The sequence below is a fragment of the Siphateles boraxobius genome, unplaced genomic scaffold (assembly GCF_051911475.1).
Source record: "Siphateles boraxobius isolate OS27281-9 unplaced genomic scaffold, OSU_SipBor_1 24, whole genome shotgun sequence".
NCBI classification, from domain to species: domain Eukaryota; kingdom Metazoa; phylum Chordata; class Actinopteri; order Cypriniformes; family Leuciscidae; genus Siphateles; species Siphateles boraxobius.
In genome coordinates this window covers 10,903,775-10,927,653 of record NW_027508855.1, presented here as the reverse complement: position 1 = coordinate 10,927,653, position 23,879 = coordinate 10,903,775, and the positions used below count along the sequence as shown (strand labels likewise).

Genomic DNA, 23,879 nt, shown 5'->3' with positions numbered 1-23,879 from the left:
AACAAACTAACCATCAACATTTTTCAGCAGGCAGTGTCACAAAGGGTTCCGCCAAATGTTTCACAAAGCGTTAGTACAAAAATAGCTTCTGCTGTTCTAATCCTCAGATTACTCGTTAAAACGTTTAAAATAGTAAAGAGTAATATCGCTTTAATAACGATTTGACATCAATACACTACGACAAATAACAAGTATGATCCATATTTCTTGTGAAAGTGGATTGTCATGACAAAAATGTTCACCCGGAAGTATTACGATGTTACACCGTCAATGGATTAGATCTGCGGTGTCTGAGTCGCTCTTTTGTTTACATCACTTTCCCATTTATTCTCAAACGCTCAGGTAAACGAAACCTCTGTACATAAAGTAAAGACTTTCTTTACATTTCATTTGAAACACGTTTATCAAGTGACAACATTTCCCAAGCGTTGCCAGCTCGCTGAATGTTGCAACTGTGTTGCTAGCTGGATAGCTAGTGTGAATGTTATTGTCTCTGTGTGTTCGTTAAATTCACTTGAACTGTGTTGTGTTTTTTGTTGTTGTTGTTAAAATCTTCTACTAATTTAAAGATTTAGTGCTAATATTGTTTCCGTTGAGTGCTTATCCTTTCGTTTAAGCAAACTGTCTACACTGTTTCGAGGACTCTCCTCAGTTTTGGTCTGATAATTCTGTCAGATACTCTTTGATTTTACTTTTGCTTTGTGATCTGTTGATGTGTCTAGTAAAATCTCCCATATGTTTATAACATATCATGTCCGGAGTAATTTTATTAATCAAAATCATGTTATTTTAATACCTCAACTCATGACTTAGCCTACAACTCAATATATATTTTGTACTTTAAAGTACTATTGATTTTCTTAAATAAAAGTTATCAACGCGAATTACTCTTCTGTTCTGTAGAGTCCAATGGATATGCAGAACAACACGTGTGGATATGTGATAGTATTCATGTGACCCGTGGAAGCAGAAGCATTACTAGTCATTACATTAGGGCAAGGTAATTGTGTGTGTGTTTATGTAAGATAGAGGTCTTCAATTTTTTAAAGTGTAAATGAGACATAGTTTTCTTTATTAATTGATCATGCTTTGAGTATAAATGAATCTAATTATACACTTCTGTGCTTGCATACATAGCCTCTGACTTTGTTTTTGCTCTCAGCTGTGATGTACATTTTTGTTCCTGGCCATGACATTTTTAAATTTATCCCACAGTTAAGAGTGAAAACATGTTCACCGCTACCCAAACGTCCAAAACCCAGTTCCTGGATAAAGCCAGGATAGCACGGGAGGAACGGAAAGGTTATAAGGAGAAAGAGAGAGCTGCCACACAAATCCAGGCTCTGGTCAGAAGATTCCTCTGCCGTTGCAGGTTGCAAAGGGAAATCAGGTTAGGCCTGACATGAACCGTTCTTTACAATAGTCAAACATTCTAGACAGTCATATGTCTTTGCTGACTTTGTTGGCCTAAGATAAAAAAGTAAAATTGAGGAGTATAACCTCACAGAGGAAAATGAAAGTTGAAGAATTCTGTATTAATACTTTCTCTTATGCCTATAAGTTGTTTGAATGTTAATGTCTTGAATAATGTAAATACAAATTTAAAAAATAGCTTTTTTTTGAGCCAGTGTTATTTGGGATTGTTAATATCCTATTATAGTTTTTACTAATTGATCGATTTCAATAATATTTGTATTTCATATTTATTTTTGTTTAATTTTGTGGTTTTATCATATTTATTATTTTTTCTTTTTTAATCTTTCTAAATATTTTTGATTTATTTTTATTTTAGTTTTACAAAGTTGCTGTTTGAGAATTTATACATATTATTTACATTACTTTCTGTTTCAGGAAAGAGGTTGATGATTTCATTGCAGTCAGCGATGCAGGTTCAACAAAAAGAAATGCATTATCCATCTTCAAAATTGCAAGAAAATTGTTATTTATATTGAGCAAGGATGACAAGTTGGTAAGCATCACATAATGTTACCCTTTTTAAATTAATTTAGATTAAGTTTAGTTAAGATTTGTTTAATTAAGTGAACAATAATTTTTTACACATTTTCTGAATATAATTACTGATGGCATTGTGTTTTTCTCTTACACAGAGATTTGAGAAGTTGTGTAGATTCATACTAAGTAGCATGGATGTTGAGAATGAATCTAAAGTAAGTCTTTAACCAAACAATGCATAAAACATAATTTTTTTATCCTAAGTTGCATTAGTTCCACATGTTTGCATTGTGGTGACAAGCTATTGTTTTTCTAGGTATGGTATGTATCTCTGGCCCTTTCAAAAGATCTCACCATCCCCTGGCTGAAACAGATCAAAGATGTTCTTTGGGTCTCCTGTGAATTTCTGAAAAAACTGAAGGTAATATTAGTGCTTTATGGTCAGTGCTTTATCTTTTTGAATTACTCATCATTAAGTCATTAAGTGCTATCAACAGTCAATTCTGAGTCTGTCAGTTATCTGTCAGGAAGTGCTTCTTGATGAATTCTTATTTCTTGTTTTCCGTTTCTCTCTGCAGCCTGACATACTGCAAGATAATAAATTGGTGACGCTGTACCTGACAATGCTGATAACATTCACTGACACATCAACGTGGAAAATCATCCGCGGAAAGGGTCAGTGTCACATAATCAGAGCTCGTGAGATGATTTGCAGGCTAAAATACGTAAAACCCTACTAGAATTTCCTGTCTTTTTTTAGGGGAGGCCCTCAAGCCTGCTTTAAACAGGATTTGTGAGAACATCATGGGACATCTCAATCAGAAGGGCTTCTACTCTGTTCTTCAGGTACTGCTCATCCAAACAGCCAATCAGAATCTTGTCACAGGCTGTCAGTAGTATATTTAAATGACTAAGGCTATTAACTAAGGCTGTTAATGTTAATTTAGTGCAGTTTATGTCTTTGAATTATCTTTATCTGGAAACGTTTCCCAGCAAATAACAATATAGACTTGTATTCAAAGATTTTGGGTCGCTAAATCTGTATTTTCATCAGCCATTACTCTATTCCTGTGTCATATAATCCTCCAGAAATCGTTCTAATATGTTGATTTTGTTTGTAATAAACAATAAATGTCCAGGCCTGGCCCTCTCTCGTCCTTCACTGTCGTCGCTCCTCCGTGAGAAACTCGAGACCGGTGCGGTTCATTATCAGTCACGTCACCGGCCTCGCCCGGTTCTCACGGCCCTCGCCCTCATCCTGCTTGCCCACACGGTTATACATTTTTTCCGGGATTTTTTAATGAATAGAAAGTAAAAAAAAAAGCTTTTGTTTAAAATATAAATATTTTATTAAAATGTAAAACTCTTAACTGTCATTTTTATTCAATTTAATGCATTCTTGCTGAATGAAAGTATTAATTTCATTACTGACCCCAAAATTTGAACAGAAGTGTATATGCAATTAATTCAAACAATTATTCATCAAATCATGTTATCTGATTAAAAGTTTTAACTGATTGAAGCTCTAGGTTGAACTTAGAGTTTGAGCTTCAAACACTTTTCACATAATAAGCATCTTTGCTGTTTGCAGATTCTACTTACAAATGGATTGGCAAGATCCAGACCTTCCCTTTCCAAAGGAACCCTCACGGCCATTTTTACGCTGTCACTCAGGTCGGTTGCCATGAGAACTGGGTTTGCTCTCCGAGACATCTCTCGGTCTGATTACATCAGTAGCTCTATTTCTGTGAAGTTGCCTATAATGCTATGAGTTTTTTGTCCTGGTGTATTTTAGGCCAGTTGTCGCTGCACATTTCTCAGACAACCTGCTGAGGTCTTTCCTCCTCCACATCATGTCTGTTCCAGGTTTCATCTCGCACCTCAACACTCTCGCTCCAGATGTAAGAAACAAATGCATACGGAAGGATGATAAAACCCCATTTGCACTCACATCTTAAAGATCTCACAATAAGAATTGTGAGAATATGATTTCACCTGTCTGAATTTGTGCTCCTTGCAGTGTATGGTCACCATCCAGACCCATGACCTCTTTCGCAAGTTTGTCTTGTTTTTAAGCCGAGAAGAGCAGTGTTTGGATATCTGTGTGTGCCTGGAGGGAAGCCACACTCTGTGCTTACTGGGTAAGCATGTGTGCTTTATACACACACTTTTTGGAGTGTGTATTAAATTTGGAGAACAAAGCTGGGCTGGTGAATGGAGAGCTGAAAATCAATACTTAATATGTACTTGTACAACTGGGGCCTGGCCGCTCTTAGTTTGTCATTTATCTCATCATCTCTTTTATGTTATGTTTCCAGGTAACCTCATTCAGCTGGGATACTTTAATGTAAAAGTTCTAGAGCAGGAAGCGGGTCACTTTGTCAAGGATCTGACAGATATGTTGTCATACTGTCAGAGATATGTGTCTCAGAAGAAATCCAATCTCACACACTGGCACCCAGTGTTGGGCTGGTTCTCCCAGACTGTTGACTATGGGTATGTCATTGTTTTGTTGACAAAATAAAGCACATAGTTTCTGGATTTCTCAGTTGTGCTATCCTATTAAGCACTTTCTCTCTTGTTTTGTTCCCTCTCCAGGCTTAATGAGTCTATGCCGTTGGTAACAAAGCAGTTACAGTGTTTGTGGGGAGTTCCAGTGATCTGCACACTCTTCTGTGACGTTCTCAGCAAAAAGCTAGAAACTCAAGATCCCACCCCACCACCCTCTCTTCAGCAAAGCTCATTACAGAATAACGTGCCTGTCAAAAGTGAGAAACACATCATTTTAAGCTAAAAAGTTTGAAAGTGTTTTAAAATTTTCAAATTATTATTTTTTTTAAACTAGACCCATGCAACATAAGTGATTTAGTAGTAGATGATTACACATGGACTATTGGTCTACACATAGAGTTTCTAATGATTATCATTAAAGCACACTTAAGGATGTTGACTAGGTATCAGAAGACCACTTATGCAAAATCTTCTGCCATATTTCTGACCACTTTTTTAGTACTACTAACCCTAAAGACGTTGTCATCCACTGGGTGTACCCACAGTACCCACTAGGGGGCATCAGCACACTTCCAAGGGGGTCACAAGATGGGTTAAAATTATTTAAAATTTAAAAAAAGAAGGTTTAAAATCAGCTAAAACAACTTAAAAATCCAAATGTAACCTAAAATCCTATATCCTATTTTTAGTCATTCCCTTAAAAACTTAATTTCCGTAAAACATTTCAAGAACCAGGGTTCTCATGATCTTGGACAACCTGGATATACTGTATGAGGATATTTTAAATAGACACATTTATATAAATTGTCAAGCTCTATAAATTGTTTGTTGGGTACAAAAACTGCTTTGTGATAAATAAATAAAAAAAAGAAAAAAAAATTACAAACTTAAAAAGTACTGTAAATTACCTGTTAATAAAAAATGTAAAGCATAAAGAACATTCATTTATCTTGAGTATGGAAAGTAATTTAATTAAGTAGTGATATATTGCCACTCCTAGTTTTTGCAAGAAGTTGAGCATCATAGTAGAAGTATTGGAAATATCTTAGGGGCCTTCAAATATTGTCTTTGGAAATGGAGGTATAAGTTGGCCTAAAGAAAGCCACACTGTCCCTGAGTCTGTTTTAAGTGCTGTTTAAACAAAGGATAAAAAGTACACAGTGTGATGCTAGTGTCATCAAGTCTGTATTCATCCTGTTTTCACTGAGGATCCCTTGTTAAACTCTCTGCACGGTTAGATCTGTTCAAGAGAGCGTTCCAAAAGTCTGCGTCTGTGCGGAACATCCTGAAACCGGTCGGGGGGAGGCGGGTGGATTCTGCTGAGGTCCAGAAGGTGTGCAGTATTTGTGTGTTGTATCAGACGGCCCTCACCACACTCACACAAATTCGCCTGCAGATTCTCACAGGTATGTGCTTTTCATACAAAACCATTTAGGAAGTCATTTCTGTTTACACACCTGTGAATGTACATTTACTCACGCCAACACTTCCGTAATGTTTTATCTCCTAGTGAAGTATTGTTTTTTGTCAGAGCCAGAGGTTAATGCACATGCTTTAAGAGTTACAGCTCACCTTGTTTCCAGATCCTGTAAAAACAGTTTATGCTTTTATCAGACACTTTTGCAGAATAATAGTTGTCTGTAGGGTAGGGTAGGTCCAAGACCACTGTAGTATTGGCCAGTGAAACAAAAAATTATTGGTCCTTTCAATATTTTATATCATAATAAATGAGGTTAATATTCTTGTTAATCTTGATTCTATGGTTTCTTATTGAACTGTTTCCAGGATTGACGTATCTGGATGAACTGCTGCCTAAGCTGTGGGCATTTATCTGTGAGCTTGGCCTTCAGGGGGGGCTACGACTCTTCATGGAGTGTCTCAATAATGACACGGAAGATTCCAAACAGCTCCTGGCCATGCTTATGCTCTTCTGTGACTGTTCCAGACATCTCATCACGTAAGAGTTGTAAAGTTCACTGGTGACGGTGCTTCTATTTTGCATTAATTCTATTTATTTAAAAATGTATTCATTTACAATTATTTTTACTACAAAGATTATATATATATATATATATATATATATATATATATATATATATATATATATATAATATGTATGTGTTTGCATGTTGTTCTGTAATTTATATTACAGAATCTTGGATGACATAGAGGTGTATGAGGAGCAGATTTCTTTTAAAATGGAAGAGCTTGTCACCATCTCCTCGTTCCTCAACACATTTGTGTTCAAGATGATTTGGGATGGTATTTTAGGTGAGCAGGTGTTATTTAGCCCATATGTTTGGTTTTGCAACTAGGGACATTGTTTATGCATTTTTTTTGTCCAGTCATTTCTTGTGGTTTATATAAACCAGTTTTTTTTAGCCATCTCCAAATTGAGCCAGTGATAATGTGCTTTCTGTGTGTGGTGACTATGGTCATTTGTTTGTTTCAGAGAATACCAAAGGGGAGAAGCTGGATTTATTCCACAGTGTTCACGGCTGGCTGATGGTTCTGTATGAGCGGGATTGTCGCAGGAAATTCACGCCTGAAGATCACTGGCTCCGCAAGTGTGTCACTCTTACATATCACTGAGCCAAATTACTCTCTGGTTTTACTTTAGAGTTGGGATTAGGGTCCATTGAAAAACAAATTACTGAGATTATATTCTCACATAAAGAAAAGATAAATGCACTGGCCGACAAAATAGTCTTATTTGTTTTCTTTTTTTTCTCTGTGTAATACAGAGACCTGAAGCCCAGCCTGTTGTTCCAGGAGCTGGAGAAAGGCAAAAAAAGAGCACAGCTGCTACTTCAGTACATTCCTCATGTCATCCCACACAAAAATGTGAGAATCAAACTTAAAACAGGGAAATTATTAATCCTCATGAGGTGCCACATGCTTGCTTCAGTTGATTGGATCATACAAAGATTCAATTTTAGATTGACCTAATAAAAAATGGTCTTCATTTTATTTTTAAACACAAAATGTGAAATTTACAGATGTAAATGTTTTTTGTCGCAGAGGGTGCTGCTGTTCCGGAACATTGTGACAAAAGAGAAAGAGAGTCTTGGATTGGTTGAAACAAGCTCCGCCTCTCCACATGTGACTCATATAACCATTCGACGCTCACGCATGTTGGAGGTAATGGATGCTTTGTCATTCATATGATTGATAAAAACATACACATAATTATTGTGATGATAATCACATGATTATTATGCCTATTAGCTTTCCTGTAGCTCAAACAGTAGAGCATGTCACCAAAGTCATGGGTTTGTTTCCCAGTGAACGGATGAACTTATACAATTTATACCTTGAATGCAATGGTCGCTTTGGATGAGAGTGTCTGCCAAATGTAAAAATGTGAATGTAGGATAATAATGATAATAATAGTAATAATCTTTTTCTTTACCTTACTCTTCAAAGGATGGTTATGATCAGCTGCGGCGTCTACCTGTCAATTCCATTAAGGGAGTGATCCGCGTGAAGTTTGTGAATGATTTAGGAGTGGACGAGGCTGGAATTGACCAGGATGGTGTGTTTAAGGAGTTTTTAGAAGAGATCATCAAGAAGGTTTTCAACCCAGCGCTCAATCTATTTAAGGTACACACTGCTCTCTTTTAGCTCAAATGGCTGGAATCAGTTCACCCAAACAATCCTCAATAGACCTTCCTTACTTCACCAATAAACCTCAACTTAATTTTTTTTCTCTCTGTTTCAGACCACCAGTGGGAATGAGAGATTATACCCCTCCCCAACCTCCAGCATCCATGAGAATCACCTTCAGCTGTATGAATTTGTTGGAAAGATGCTGGGAAAGGCCATGTATGAAGGCATCGTGGTGGATGTGCCTTTTGCCTCTTTTTTCCTCAGTCAGGTTCTAGGTCACCATCACAGCACCTTCTATAGCTCCATAGACGAGCTGCCCTCCCTCGACTCAGAGTTCTACAAAAACCTCACCTCTATCAAGGTGAGTGCCAATGTGACTATCATAGCTTTTGTACAGTTTGGAAAATGCTTGATTTTAACCATTATGTTTTCAAGGTTTGAAATGTGCTTGGATTTTGAATATAGTCCTTGAAAATGCTTGATGTTTAGACAGTGTGATTTAAATAAAAGAAAAATGATTCATGAAAAAAAACTTAAATATCAAATAGTGGATCCCTTGCGCATCATGAGTCGCATTGATTTAATGTTGTGCAAAGCATGTGCAACTGCATGTGATGGGTGTTCAAAAATCACATCGACACAATCACTTTAATGTTACCCAAATTTACTATGGTGAACAGCTGCAGATAAACATCAAGGTCACTAAATCCTACAAGGCAGCAGTATCGGTTACCAAAATCTGTTACCCTTAAAAACCGCTAATCTACCGTTAATAATATCATATCTGTTACTCCTTACTAACTCCTTACTAATATTTGTTTTGCTCTTGGTGTAAAAGCTTTTTCGCCTTTGGTGTGAAAGGGCCTTTTGTAACATTTAATATTCTTAAAATTGTAAAATACATTATTAATTTGTACATATTTCTTCTGTAACTTCATAAATGAATGTATAATTTTTTTATATTTTAATAAAAGTTTTCTTTTGTGTTTGACTTTAAATTACAGAAAACTAGCCTTTTCTTACTGTAAGTGTAATAATATCCATCACTGTTTATTGATTTGATTTCCAGCGTTACGATGGGGACGTCAGTGATCTGGGTCTGACTTTATCCTACGATGAAGAGGTCATGGGGCAGGTAAGCAACTTTTGTGTTTGCTGAACCTACTTTGTTGGTTCTTGTGACACTATTGGCTTTAGTTGTTCTCTATTATACTCTTTTCCTTTCTTTGTCTCGTCACAGTTAGTCTGTCATGAGCTAATTCCTGGTGGAAAGACTATGTCTGTCACTAATGAAAACAAGTGAGTCCATTTTGTGTCTTCAGTCAAGTGTAAATAAAATTTCTGTGGCAGAGCTGCCTCCTATTCACATTCAATACAATAAGGAGAAATGACCCGATGAAAAAACAAATTAGTATTGGAAGCAGAGCGATACAAAAAGCAAATGGGGATTTGCTACCACAGACAAATACTGACATTTTCTGTAAGCTTAAAATAGGACAGAATAAAAGAATGGTTTCCAGTTCATGTTTTGTCATTAACCCTCCTTCGGCCCTTCAGGATCAGCTACATCCACCTGATGGCCCACTTCCGCATGCACACCCAGATCAAGGAGCAGACGGCAGCATTCATCAGGGGCTTCCGCAGCATCATCAACCCAGAGTGGCTGCACATGTTCTCCACCCCTGAGGTCCAGAGGCTCATCTCTGGAGACAACGCTGAGATAGACCTGGATGATCTCAAGTAAACCTACAGTTCTTAACTCTGGTCTTGAAGGGTTTTGCTTATCAGTTTGTTGATTTGTAATACAAACTAAGAATGATGGAATACATTAAATCCAAATTGCTCTCTATAATCAACCAGGCTGGAAGCATCTAATGCATAAATGCCTTCAGTGCACAGGCAATGAAAGTGGGCTGTCACAATATCAGATTTTCACCACACAACTATTATGGGAAAAATAATTTTGTCTTTTTGTTATTTATTCAAGTGCTAGAATTCATGAATGAGCTTGATTCAGTATTCATACACTGTCCGAGAAATGGATTTCTGGGTGAAAGTAACGAACAGAGTTCACTTTTGCGTCTTCCTGTGCTTGAATATTTATATTGGCAAGGCTTAAACCTAAGCAACACTGGCCCGTCAACTGTCCCGAGTATTATTCATGTTTGTTCACATTCATGTTCTCACAATTTAGCATTATTAGAATTCATAAAAATATTACCAGCCAACTGGCGATTTAAATTGTTTCATATACTTACCAGCACCGATTTTTACTCGCATTTGGCACTTGGCGAGTGTTCATTTTAGGACATGTTATATCCATTGTGCAGATCTTATCCAACAATCAGTGCAGAAGTTGCTAAGATGTCCATGTGTAGCCCTAATAATCACATGCTTTGAAGAATAGTCATTAAAAAGTCACTCATAGTGATGCATGTCATTTTCTCTGTCTCCCAGGAAGCACACTGTGTACTATGGAGGTTTCCATAGCAGCCACAGAGTCATTCTTTGGCTGTGGGACATTCTCTCCAGTGACTTCTCCCCTGAGGAGAGAGCAATGTTCCTGAAGGTAATACTTATCAAATCTTAAAGGAGTTATTTCAATGTTTATTGCCACCTGCGCCTACTAAGTGGCTGTTTCATCACAGTTTGTCACCAGCTGCTCAAGACCTCCTCTGCTCGGTTTTGCCTACCTCAAACCCCCTTTCTCAATCCGCTGTGTGGAAGTATCTGACGATCAGGTTAGATCACTTCATCATCTTAATCCATACACTGTTCTGCAAAGATTTTGTTGTTTCATCATTCTTTTTGGTTTGATTGTGCATGTAGGACACTGGTGACACTTTAGGAAGTGTTCTCCGTGGATTTTTCACCATCCGTAAGAAGGAGCCAGGCGGTCGCCTCCCTACATCCTCCACTTGTTTCAACCTGCTCAAGCTGCCCAACTACAGCAAGAAGAGCATCCTCAGAGACAAACTCCGCTACGCAATCAGCATGAACACTGGCTTTGAGCTTTCATAACCCATGCTGGTTTATTCTACATGTACAAACATCTATAAACATGAACATCAGCAAGACTGGCGGTGACAGCAAGACTACGGTTGAAGTAGGAGACGTTACAAAATTACAATCTTGCTTTATCGGCATTGTGGCCTTCAATTAAGGCTCTTGACCTTGAGTTTCTCAAGTGCTCAAGCTCAATTTTTCCATCAATGGCTACTCTGTCTTGTTCACCAAGTGGAAAGTGAATATAGAAATGAACTAACTTCTTAAAATAGTAGAACTGAGCTAAACGTATCAAGTCAGATTTAGAGACTCTTTGAGGAGCTCAACCATAGAAGTATAGTAGAGTGTACAAACATTACCTTCAGAAAAGTTTTTGAACCACTTGAAGATCCATATTTAGTTTTCTGTTCTTCTTTTTTAGCATTTGAAGCCAAAAGAGCTCCAAACGCCTTATACAATCAGTTTAAAACCAGCTCAATTTAATGTCTTCAAGTCAGGATTCTTCTGACTCTTACTTCAGTGGAACCTGTCAATCGGAGACCGAGAAACTCAACTCAGTGTCAGCATGCAAAGTAACTCCAAAACTAAATCTGGTTTTGTCTTTATTGGCTTCTAAGCACTGTGGCCATTTGTTGATGAACACTCCTAAACCTCCTTTTAAAGTTACAGCAGATACAATGATGGATGTAAAGATGTAAGATCTGCAGAAAACTGTTCAGCTTTGTCTCTCAGGTCTCCGAGTCTCACTCCCCCAGGAAGGGAACAGGAAAGCAATACTAACGCAATGCAAGCCATGCAACTCAAGACACAAAGGAGGCTTTTGCCTGTTTGTACGGCAAATGCTTTCAAACCCATAGCGCACTACACTTCTGCTGGACTTGAGGACAGAGCGTTGAGAGGAAACCCAGCCCTGTTGATTGACTTCAGTGAGACAGAGCCAGCAGTATGTCAGATAAGAGATGTCCCTGCAGAGATGCACCTTTTCATTTCCTACTTTCTCATGGTATACACTACAGGGCCCCGACCCAGAATGCATCATGGTGACATTTCGTTTTGCTCGTTATATTATACTCATTATTCTGCTGATGCTTTTCATCTCTAACACTGTCTTAATGTCAAACTAATACAGCAAGAATGAAACCACTAAAAGGAATTTTACTCCAGCTTGGAAGTAACCAATCATCACATGACGAATTGATCTCCCTGTCATCTACTAACTCTCTGGCCATCTTTGTGGTGTATACTGGAATTAAGCCATACGGTGAAGACGACTAGCTATCAAACCAGCTCTTGTAGGGAGGTTTTTTTTTTCTTTCTTAAAGGGAGAGTGTTACAGGGACTTCCCTGAAGGGTCAATGGGCTTAATGGAATATCGTGAATTGTTATTCCAAGTGGACAACAAAAAAAAATCTCCCTTTGCATGATTTCACTGGACAATTCCATGTCTGTGTCAAACAGGTCAGAGCCTGCTGTTGACATTGTTGTGTTGTTTCTTTTCTTTTGCTTTGTCATAGAGAAGGGGCTAGGGTAAATCTGTTAAGAACCCCCCCCCCACACACACACACACACACACAAAATCTAAAGGACAAACATTCAGAAAATATGTTTTGCAAAAAGAAAGTGAAGCCTATTTTTTAGGTGCATCAAGGTTTAAATTGCCCATCAAGAAACCAAATTTACATGCATTAAATATATATTATTAAAACAAATTATTAAATGATTAAAGATATATAATATTAAACAAATTATTTAAGTATATTATTTATATTGAGATGAAATTACAGTTTTAAGTATACATCATGGTAGTATTTGTTGTACTACATTAAATACATTTTTATTAAATCATTGTATCCAGATAAAATTTTGGGATATAGTGCTTGTATTTAGTGAGGCTTTAGTTTGTTAGTGCAAAATATATGGTTTTCTTTTGATTTTGGTGTGAATTATGACCTGGACATTTCTTCATGTAATTTGCCCTTGGTTTCGGGTCTCTAAAAAGCTGTAAACGGCTGTAGTTATTCTAGAATATATATGCAAACCCTCTTCCCTTGTATGCAGTATATGCAAAATTATACAGTTAACCTACCATTATCTGTCTGCTCCCCCTCTCCCAGCTCTTTGTAAATCAAGGCATGAAAGTATCTTCTGATGTAGAGAGACATTTGTAGATGTTTGAAAATGGCTTTAAGCTCATGTAACTTTCTTTTGTATCCATTTACTGTTAATGTTAAGTTATAAATGTATTGTCCTAATGCACAAGGGCTTAGGCTGTGTCCCATAGCAGAGCTGGGTAAGATGTCCCTTTGAAAGATGTTCAAGTTGGTGTTGTGGATGAGGAATGTGTTTGGCACAATGCTGTAAATGCAAAAATATTCAGATTAATGAAGAGTTTTTATGGACTGTGCTATGTATGGTGAAATGACTCACCTGGATTTCATGATGTCACAGAATCTTGCTCTCTCTCTTTCTTAGATAGGGATGCAACAACCTTTAAAGTGTCTGATCTCTTTTCCTTTGCCCGATGAAGAAGTGTCTTTTGAATTTGGTTGCACTACATGAACTGCAGGTTGTTATATACACAGTATATTACAAAAGCAATGGCATTGTAAAGTTATCCGTGTGTACAGTAAAATTTCCTCTGTAAAATGTAGACTTATTTGTCGATCAACCATGTAAACATTTGGATATCCAAATCTTAAAACTTTACTAAACAACAAACAATGTCTTGTGTCATTTTTTTATTAGATTATATGGTGAGATGCTAGTTAGGACTGGAATACACTATATGATTTTAGCTCTGATTTTTGTCCTGATTTACAGTCAAAGCCAGTTGCCAAAAGTCAGAGACAGTCTGCAGACACTGGGGCGATTGAAGTTGGCAGATCTAACAGAAAATACCACCGAGTATGATTGCCACAGGGTTTTTTTTCTTTCCTTCAGACTATGATTCCATCCAGTCTGAGGATTTCAAACATGTTTTATATTTTGAGCCGATTTTAGAACACATTGTTTCCATTTGTCATGCGTCTTATAGCAACAAGGTGATCGTTTCTGCATGAGTTTGTTGTGTTTGGACAATGTAAAAATCTGGTAGTGTGTGATCCTCAGTCATTTAGTGTATGCCCAGTTGTTTTTTTTGTAACCATTTACAACCTTTAATCTAAAAGTCATGTAGTGTGTTCCAGCCTTTAGAACATTGTCATATTGCAGCTATAAGATCTTATCCAGAACAGAGTTGGTGTTTTGGTCTTCAACTTGAAACCTCTCAAAATTTTATAAATATGCTGTTGGTCTGGATTTTATTTCTCAGTGTATGGGTCTGAGTCTCAGCTTAGGTAAAGACTACAGTCAGTTTCCAATGTACTAAATGTGGAGAATTCCTTGGGAGAATTTCATGGCTTTGTAAAGCCACTTGGTGAAAGTACCTCAGTGTTTTAAAATAAACTGCAATAAATCCAGCAAAAATACATTTATTTCTGGTTCTTTGACCATCCTGATCCGGATCTTGAGGAATCAGCTCTTGGAGGGTCGGTTCTTGACTCTAACTTTGCTCCATATGAAATAAGTAAAGGAAACGTATGATGTATACTCAATGTTGTAACAACAGACAATGATACTGCATAATGCAATGTATGAGACTGAGTCCATGAAGTAAACGTGACAGTCACATGCTTACAGTGAGTGTTGAAGGTAAATCTGTTTATATAACACCCCCAGTTCTAAGCTCTTTTGCATTAACTTATGGTGCCTTTCAGATCATTTTCTCTCAGTCTGTGTGTTGAGCACTGCCAAAGCCTAAAGTTCTTGGTGCACTGCTGGATGTGATGTGCTGATATTTGAGCTGTTTTTAAAACTCTAGAAACCATGAGCTCCCCACCAAGTCCTTCTCCAACCAGGTGGTTCAAAGCCCTGCGGAGGTTAGTATGACCACAAATATTGTTATAGTAATATATTGTTTTTTTTAATTGATTAGTTTAAAATAAAAAGAATGCTGGTGTCATCTAAATGTTTAATCATATTGATTAGCTTGTTCAGGTGTGTTTGATTAGGTTCGGAACTGAACTCTGCAGGACAGTGACTCTTTAAGATCCAAGTTGCCCATTCCTGATTTAGATGATAGTGTAACTCATGGTTGTATTCCAGGACAAGGATAGAGGACCTGTGTCTGAAGAGTGGAGCAGCAGCATGTGCAGAGGTCCTGAAGAGAGCCAGAGCAGCTTTCAGGGCCAGACGAACAGCCCAGGACAGCTTTAGACTGGCCCAGCTAGAGGCTTTGGTGCGCATGTTGATGGATCACGAGTGTGACTTTGTAGATGCTCTTGGAAGGGATGTGCACAAGGTAATAAGAGTTAAATAAGTCTGATGAGCTAATTATTAAATGATTTATATGACTATATTTTTTGTATTGTAGCCTGATTGTGGTGGAGATAGTAACCACAGGTAAAACCATGGATCCTCATTACTTTGGTTTTTGTCATTACTGTCACTTTTGATCAATTTAATCCATCCTATATATATATATATATATATATATATATATATATATATATATATATATATATATATATATATATATATCTTGTGGTAGCTAAGGCATATTTTGGTGGAATAAAACGTTCTTTGTGATCTGTTTCATATAGCCTCGCTTTGAAACGGTGATGTCCGAGCTGATGATAGTCAAAAGTGAGGCTCTTCACACCATCAGCAACTTGAAGAAATGGATGGAGGTGCAACATATAGAACGCAACTGGGTATATACTGAGAAAAGTGACTGAAATAGCAGCAGAGAAATATAGTTGTTTTTTGTTATGTCTCATTTTTTTTGCATGGGTTGTGTACAAAGCAGACACTTGTTCACAAAGTGAAAGACACAAAGAAACGTGTTCATGCCCTGAGACACAAAACCTCACATTGTGTTTTTTCTCAGCTTGCCAAAGTAGCTTATGACGAAGACCATAGCCAATGTTCTTCGTCACAAGATTAGCAAGCTATTAGTATTTGCCTTTATAAATGTGCCAAGCAGTCTAATGATGACGACTGTAAAACCTGTTGATGCTTTTATAAGTGTATGATGAACAAGGTGAAACTGCAAAATGCACTCTTAAAAATTAAATTTCCAAAGTGGGATTTTGCAGCAATGCCTAAGAAGAACCATTTTTGGTAACTTGATCCTTTCATTGATCAGTTCTTAAAAAAACACATTTTTTTTCATTGTTCATTTTTTTCACCCTAACTGAACCCTAAATTCAAATCATTTGATAAAAATGTTGTTTCAAGGTCAAAAAGGATGTTGTTCCAGATTTGTTTGCCTTGTGGTAAAATGGCACTATTTCTTTTATAGTGTTTTAAAGTGAATTTAATGCTATTATTTCTACAAGGCTTTAGTATTTTTTATGATATTAGAGCAGTGTTTCTCAAACAGGGGGCCTCAAGGGTTAAAAAAAAGTTTAAAAACAAGCAGCTTTATCATAATTACAGCAGAACATACCGGAGGAATATTAGAGCATATGAGGACATTGGATATTGCATTGGACAATATTTTGAAAGCCCAAAAGTTTGAGAACCACTGTATTAGTGTTTTTCTGAAGATTACAGGTATATGTTTTTGCATTTTCTACTGAGAGGTCAAATCTGTCTGTTTTATTCCTAGGCGGCAGCATTTGATGAATGCTTATTGGTAAATGAGCCGCTGGGTGTGGTATTGATCATTGGGAATTGGACCAGTCCTCTCCAGCTCTGTCTGGTACCTTTAGTAGGTGCCATTGCAGCTGGTAAGTTTTGTTGGTGCGGTCAAATCGATTAATCGCATCTAACCTAAAAGCTTTTGTTTATGTAATAATTTTGTGATTTTGAATAATATGAATGAATAATATGTCAACCAATCAGGTTGATTGGCAACATTTACAGACTTTCAGTTGTTTGCAATGAATACATCAAACAAGAGTAATTGGAATAGCTCAAGACAACAAATGTTTAAAGTGATTTTCCCAAATGTCAGAAAAAGGAAGCTATCAATGGCTGCAACCAGATTTCTGAGAAGGCAGGTTCAGAATAATCCCAGAGTCACTGCAAAAGACCTGCAGCAAGACTTGCTGGCAACAGGTACTGAGGTTTCAGCTGCACAGTAAGTCGCGTACTAAATGCATGACAGAACTCCAAAATGTACACCACTACTGACCCAAAAGCACAAGAAAAGTGCACAAAATCATATAAATAAACCACAGAACTTTTTGGATTCTGTTCTGTGGAGCGATGAAACAAAACTGGAACATTTCAGCCCTATGGATCAGTGCGATGTCTGGAGGAAGAAGATTGAAGCATATGCTGAGAAGAACCCTCTGCCTATAAGCATGGTGGGGCTCGGTGATGCTCTGCGGCTAATTTGCATCCTCTGACAATGAAAACCTGCAGCATGTGGAAGACAAGATGGATTCATTGAAGTATCAGGAAATCCTATGAGAAAACTTCATGCCGTCAATGAGGAAGCTGAAGCTTGGGTGTCATTGGACCCTCCAACAGGACGATAATCCCAAGCATACCTCAAATTCCACCAAGGCTTGGTTGCAGATTAAGTCCTGGAAGATTCTACAGTGGCCTTTACAGTCATCTGACTAGAACCCCATAGAAAATCTCTGGTGGGATCTGAAGAAGCCGGTTGGAGCACATAAACCCAAGAATATTACTGAACTGAAGGCCATTGCTCATGAAGACTGGGCTAAGATTTCTCAGAAACGCTGCCAGAAGCTGGTGTCTGGTTATACATCTTGTTTGCAGCAGGTCATAACAGCAAAAGGGTGTTCTACTTAGTACTAAAGATGCTTGCTATGAAGGGGTTGAATAATTTTGAGACTGCAGAAGTCATTGAAAGTTGAATTTGGGGAAACCACTTGAAACATTTGTTGTATTGAGCTATTTCAATTACAGCTGAAAGTCAATTTGCCAATAAACCTCATTTGCAATGGGGGGTTGAATAATTTCGATTACGACTGCATGTCACACACACATTAATTGATATGACAGCACTAATATATATATATATATATAGATAGATAGATAGATAGAACTCATCTAAAGGATTATTAGGAACACCTGTTCAATTTCTCATTAATGCAATTATATAACCAACCAATCACATGGCAGTTGCTTCAATCCATTTAGGGGTGTGGTCCTGGTCAAGACAACCTCCTGAACTCCAAACTGAATGTCAGAATGGGAAGGAAAGGTGATTTAAGCAATTTTTAGCGTGGTGTGGTTGTTGGTGCCAGACGGGCCGGTCTGAGTATTTTACGATCTGCTCAGTTACTGGCAGGGGCGTCATGCAAGCCAAAATTCTGGGGGGGCAAAATCTGTGATGTTGCAATTGTTTTCTGACGGGTGATATGGATCATGTTAGGAGGGGTCAGGGGGTTTCTCCCTCTGAAAATGTTTAAATTCTGGCTGCTAAACATACCATTTCAATGCAGTTTGGGAGGGACAGAAATACCTTAACGGAGCTAGCAGCAACCCTCCTCTATCTGAGGACTAAGTTAAAGTATCTATTTTGTAAGTTTATGTAAAAGACAGGTTGATGAAAGAACTGTAATCTCAAATTCAAAAGTTTTGAAGTCTACTTTATTAAAGCATGTTTACACACACACTTACTGTCCCCTTTAGCCTACTACACATGATTTTAAAAACAGTACCATTGCAGTTTTTATGTCATGATTTTAAATTGGTATGTGACCTAAGAACGATCTTACATTAAAGGTACATAAAGGTGCTGAGGTTTGACTTTGTGTTGCTCTGAAATTAAGTTATTTTAATATTAATATGTGATGAAGGACTTTGAAAGAAGTTTGACAGATTTCAGTGCTGAATAAGTTTAACAATACCCCGTTTATTTGAAAATGGTTAATATTTGACAGAAATGTAAAAAAGTAATCAAATCAAATGTAATATGTAACATTACTTTAGTAAAATCATTTAAATACTGTAGGTACACTGCTCATTATTATATTTTAGATAAGGAACTTGTAAAGAGTACAAATTGTATGGCAGGCAGTAACATTAGCCAACTAGTTTACGGTTAGACTAGGCTAGCTATCGATAGCGTTACACTGACACAAATTAAGTTAATGCTCTGAATTCACAGCTAATATCAAATCCATAACTTTTTGATCAAGTTAAAATTTCCAGGTCAACCACAAATAATCCCACTACCTTTTAATATCATCCGATAACTAATTCAATGCCGATTGTTCTTTGCCCACTTACCACTTCAAGACCATCTGTAAAACATTGCCAGCTCAACGTGCGAGACGAGTGAGTTGCTTGAACATACACAGCAAAGATTCTAGAGCGCTATGCGCGTAGCGTAGATTTGATATACACAGACACCATATTAGGAAAAAGGGGCGGGCTGATGATGACCAATTTATTACACATCCAGAAGAATACATTTGAGTCGTTATAGGCTCTGGCAATTATGGAGCATAATAGGAATAAAGTTGTGACAAAAAAATGATCAAGGAGGAAAAATCTGAGGGGGGACGTGCCCCCTTGCTTTGAATGGGCATGACGCCACTGGTTACTGGGATTTTCACGCACAACCATTTCTAGGGTTTACAAAGAATGGTGTGAAAAGGGAAAAACATCCAGTATGCGGCAGTCCTGTGGGCGAAAATGCCTTGTTGATGCTAGAGGTCAGAGGAGAATGGGCCGACTGATTCAAGCTGATAGAAGAGCAAGTTTGACTGAAATAACCACTCGTTACAAACGAGGTATGCAGCAAAGCATTTGTGAAGCCACAACACGCACAACCTTGAGGCGGATGGGCTACAACAGCAGAAGACCCCACCGGTTACCACTCATCTCCACTACAAATAGGAAAAAGAGGCTACAATTTGCAAGAGCTCACCAAAATTTGACACTTGAAGACTGGAAAAATGTTGCCTGGTCTGATGAGTCTCGATTTCTGTTGAGACATTCAGATGGTAGAGTCGAATTTGGCGTAAACAGAATGAGAACATGGATCCATCATGCCTTGTTACCACTGTGCAGGCTGGTGGTGATGGTGTAATGGTGTGGGGGATGTTTTCTTGGCACACTTTAGGCCCCTTAGTGCCAATTAGGCATCGTTTGAATGCCACGGCCCACCTGAGCATTGTTTCTGACCATGTCCATCCCTTTATGGCCACCATGTACCCATCCTCTGATGGCTACTTCCAGAAGGATAATGCACCATGTCACAAAGCTCGAATCATTTCAAATTGGTTTCTTGAACATGACAATGAGTTCACTGTACTAAAATGGCCCCCACAGTCACCAGATCTCAACCCAATAGAGCATCTTTGGGATGTGGTGGAACGGGAGCTTTGTGCCCTGGACGTGCATCCCACAAATCTCCATCAACTGCAAGATGCTATCCTATCAATATGAGCCAACATTTCTAAAGAATGCTTTCAGCTCCTTGTTGAATCAATGCCACGTAGAATTAAGGCAGTTCTGAAGGCGAAAGGGGGTCAAACACAGTATTAGTATGGTGATCCCAATAATCCTTTAGGTGACTGTATATATATTCATAATTTATTTATTATTTTAATTTTGTTTAAGGTAACTGTGTGATTATAAGCCCATCAGAAACCTGCACTCATACTGCTGAGCTTCTGCACAGACTCATACCAGCTTACCTGGACAATGTGAGTAAAACACCATTACTACTTTGAATCCGTCAGCACAGCAGTTTATTAGATCCTGTTTCTTTCTAATTGTTTCATGTTCTTCATTTTTCAGGAATGCTTTCACTCTGTTGTTGCAGCAGCACATGAAATTCCAGAAATGATAGACCTTAAATTTGATCATGTATTCTTCTTTGGTAAGGCCTAGCCCTAGCTGATCCCAGAGTTTTTTTAAGAATCTATGATGTCACATGGGCTATCAGATAATAGTACCAGTGAGGGCTCTACTAAAGTCTGCTTTTAGGACACATTTTCAGCATCAAGTTTATACGGTAGTGTATACAGTATAAAATATGTGTATGCATTTTAAATATGTATATCTGTTAAAATATTGAGCAAATTTTAGGATTACAGTATTATTGATGTCCTTAAAACCAAAAGCCACAAAACTTTAACTGTGATGATTTTTAAAGCCTTTAACAGTCTTTAATTTTATACCTTAAACAGGGGTCAAAGTGTTGCAGCTTTATGGATTTATGTATTTGAGAGATTTCCATGTACTACTAACAGCTTTAATTCTTTTTTCTTTCAGGCGATAAAGAGAATGGGATTAAAGTAGCTCAAGCTGCTGCTCGGACACTGGCTCGTGTGACTCTGGTATTGAGTGGTAAAAACCCCTGTTATGTTGACAGTCAATGTGACATCAACACTACGGCTCGTCGCATTACCTGGGCACGATTCCATAATGCTGGCCAAAGTGCTGTGGCACCCGACTACATCCTGTGCCATGTAGATGCCAAAGATAACCTCCTACAGGCCCTCCGATGCGCGCTCCTGCAGTTCTACGGGACCGACCCACGCGAGTCCAGGAGCTTCGGTAGGATGGTGAATGAGGAGATCTTCAACAAGGCCAAAGACCAGCTGTGGCGATCTGGAAAGGTTTTTATTGGAGGTCAGGTGAATGATATGGAGAGGTACATTGGTAAGTGGAAGCAGTGTTGCATTGCCAGAGATTTTTTACTAAAATGTTAATTAAGTCCAGTGTTAATGGTAATGAGTTATATATGTGTTTTTCTTTAACTACAGGCACTTGTATGTCCCAGTGTTTGTTTGTTTTTTGATAGATTTTAGACCTTTTTTTTGTTATGTCACATTAAAACTCTTTTTTTAATTATGTCTTTATTTATATTTGCTATGATTTAAATGCCCTTTATGTAATTAAATGTTTTACCCTTAAATAAAGTGAAGATAAATTATTAAAACTTAGTATAATCATAAATACTGGTTTTTACTGTAATAATCATAAACCATTTTAGTATTTACATCAAATATTTCTATCATTTTTCTGTCTCTTTTTTTTTGTAATGTCCAATATCGCAACCAGTTTTGGACCCAAAAAAATATTATTTTTTTATTTATTTTAAAGTTAATGTACAAGTTTACCAAGAAAAAAGAAAAAAATTCTATTGTATATTCTGATATTTCAAACTGTAGCACCAACTGTTCTGACGGAGGTTGTGGAGTCTGATCCAATCATGCAGCAGGATGTTTTTGGACCCATCCTTCCCATACTGACGGTCCAGGATGCAGATGAGGCTGTGGCTTTCATCAATTCCAGAGAGAAACCACTATGTGTGTATGCTTACTCCAGTAACAACAAGGTAAATACTTCCCCTGCTACAACCTGTGGGCATAGCTACATTTAAAATTATGTATATAGCACTCATAAACGCATGCATTTATGCATTCTAAGGTGATTTCCAAGATAATGAATGAAACATCCAGTGGAAGTTTCTGTTTGAATGACAGCGTCTTACAGAGCGTGATGGTGGGAATGCCATTCGGAGGAGTTGGTGAGGCACTTTTCTTTTCTTTTTTTTTCTCAACTTATTACAGCATGTAAAGAAATCAGGCAACGCAAACACTATTTGCTTAAGAGTTTAATCATCAAAAGAGTTAAATCCAGTGGATTTTATTGACAGGTGCCAGTGGAATGGGCTCCTATCATGGTCGCTACAGTTTTGATGCATTCTCTCATAAGAAGTCCTGCCTTCTGCGAACCACCCGGATTGAGTGCATGACATACTTGCGTTATCCCCCTTATGAGGACCGCAACCTGTCCTTGGTCAGCCTGGCCAGCTCTCTGAATCTGAGGAGCCAGGGTTGGTGCACTATTCTGTGAGAGCCATTACTGCACAAATCAAATGCCTTTTCACAGGAAATTCTCTTTAATCCTTTGATGTAAAACCATGATACATAAACCAAACGTATGTATTAAATCATGGGAATTTGCTTTGATTCTGTACAGTAGAACTTTTCTGTACAACTATACAGAATGTTACAACTCTACACTATCTGCAGGGACAGTCCTCTTGGAGTAAACGACACATTTATGTTTCCATTTATTATTTTAGCAGATACTTTTCAAGGGACTTTTTTTGTTGTTGATATTTTTTAGATATTTTGTTAGAGAAAACAACACTAGCGCTATTTTTAATGGAAATGTGAAATTACAAACATGCACTACCGTTCAAAAGTTTGGGCTCAGTAATATATATATATATATATTTAAAGAAATTGAGTTTTATTAATCAAGGTGGCAGTAGTCATTTACAATGTTAGAAATGATTTCTTTCTCAAATAAATGCTGTTCTTTTGAACATTCTATTCATCAAAATATATTACAGTTTCCACAAAAATATTAACCAACTCAACATTGATGTTAATAAGAAATTATTCTTGAGCACCAAATCAGCATATTAGAATTTCTGAAGGGTCATGTGACACTGAAGACTGGAGTAATGATGCTGAAAATAAATTAAATTGGTCTTTTTAATGAAATTAAAATTAAATTAAATTTTAAAATAAAATTGTAATAGTTCACAATATTGCTGTTTTCACTGTATTTTTATCAAACAAAGGCATCCTTGGTGAGCTTAAGAGACTCCTTTCAAAAACTTACAAATCTTACTGACCTTAAACTTTTGAAAGCTATATGCATGAAAAATGTAGTAAAATGCCAGGCTGATTCATATTAAATTTAAATTTATATCATAAAATCAACAACATTTTCAGGGTACAAATGGTAATATTAAAACAATTTTACCACAGTAGTTTAAGTAATCCATACAGTATATATATAAA

At 37.3% G+C, this 23,879-nt stretch overlaps 2 protein-coding genes across 2 annotated transcripts; both read left to right on the top strand.

Moving 5' to 3' along the window:
- The first annotated feature begins 251 nt into the window (after positions 1-251).
- Positions 252-12,656, top strand: ube3b (ubiquitin protein ligase E3B). The gene is made up of 27 exons (XM_077241411.1): positions 252-342; positions 904-1,000; positions 1,216-1,390; positions 1,852-1,969; positions 2,109-2,168; positions 2,270-2,374; positions 2,532-2,628; positions 2,714-2,799; positions 3,545-3,627; positions 3,749-3,854; positions 3,974-4,094; positions 4,272-4,449; positions 4,552-4,721; positions 5,703-5,870; positions 6,250-6,421; positions 6,617-6,735; positions 6,917-7,031; positions 7,209-7,308; positions 7,486-7,605; positions 7,891-8,067; positions 8,186-8,434; positions 9,143-9,208; positions 9,314-9,372; positions 9,631-9,813; positions 10,531-10,642; positions 10,722-10,814; positions 10,903-12,656. The coding sequence occupies exons 3-27, from the start codon at positions 1,230-1,232 to the stop codon at positions 11,092-11,094; spliced, it is 3,210 nt and encodes a 1,069-aa protein (XP_077097526.1). The 5' UTR covers positions 252-342; positions 904-1,000; positions 1,216-1,229; the 3' UTR covers positions 11,095-12,656.
- Positions 12,657-14,877: 2,221 nt separating this feature from the next.
- aldh3b4 (aldehyde dehydrogenase 3 family, member B4) lies at positions 14,878-23,017 on the top strand. Its single transcript, XM_077240554.1, has 10 exons — positions 14,878-14,996; positions 15,223-15,418; positions 15,720-15,830; positions 16,730-16,850; positions 20,671-20,756; positions 20,851-20,932; positions 21,328-21,717; positions 22,230-22,396; positions 22,489-22,588; positions 22,718-23,017. Exons 1-10 carry the CDS (start codon positions 14,944-14,946, stop codon positions 22,915-22,917), a joined length of 1,506 nt encoding a protein of 501 aa, XP_077096669.1. The 5' UTR covers positions 14,878-14,943; the 3' UTR covers positions 22,918-23,017.
- The last annotated feature ends 862 nt before the right edge of the window (positions 23,018-23,879 follow it).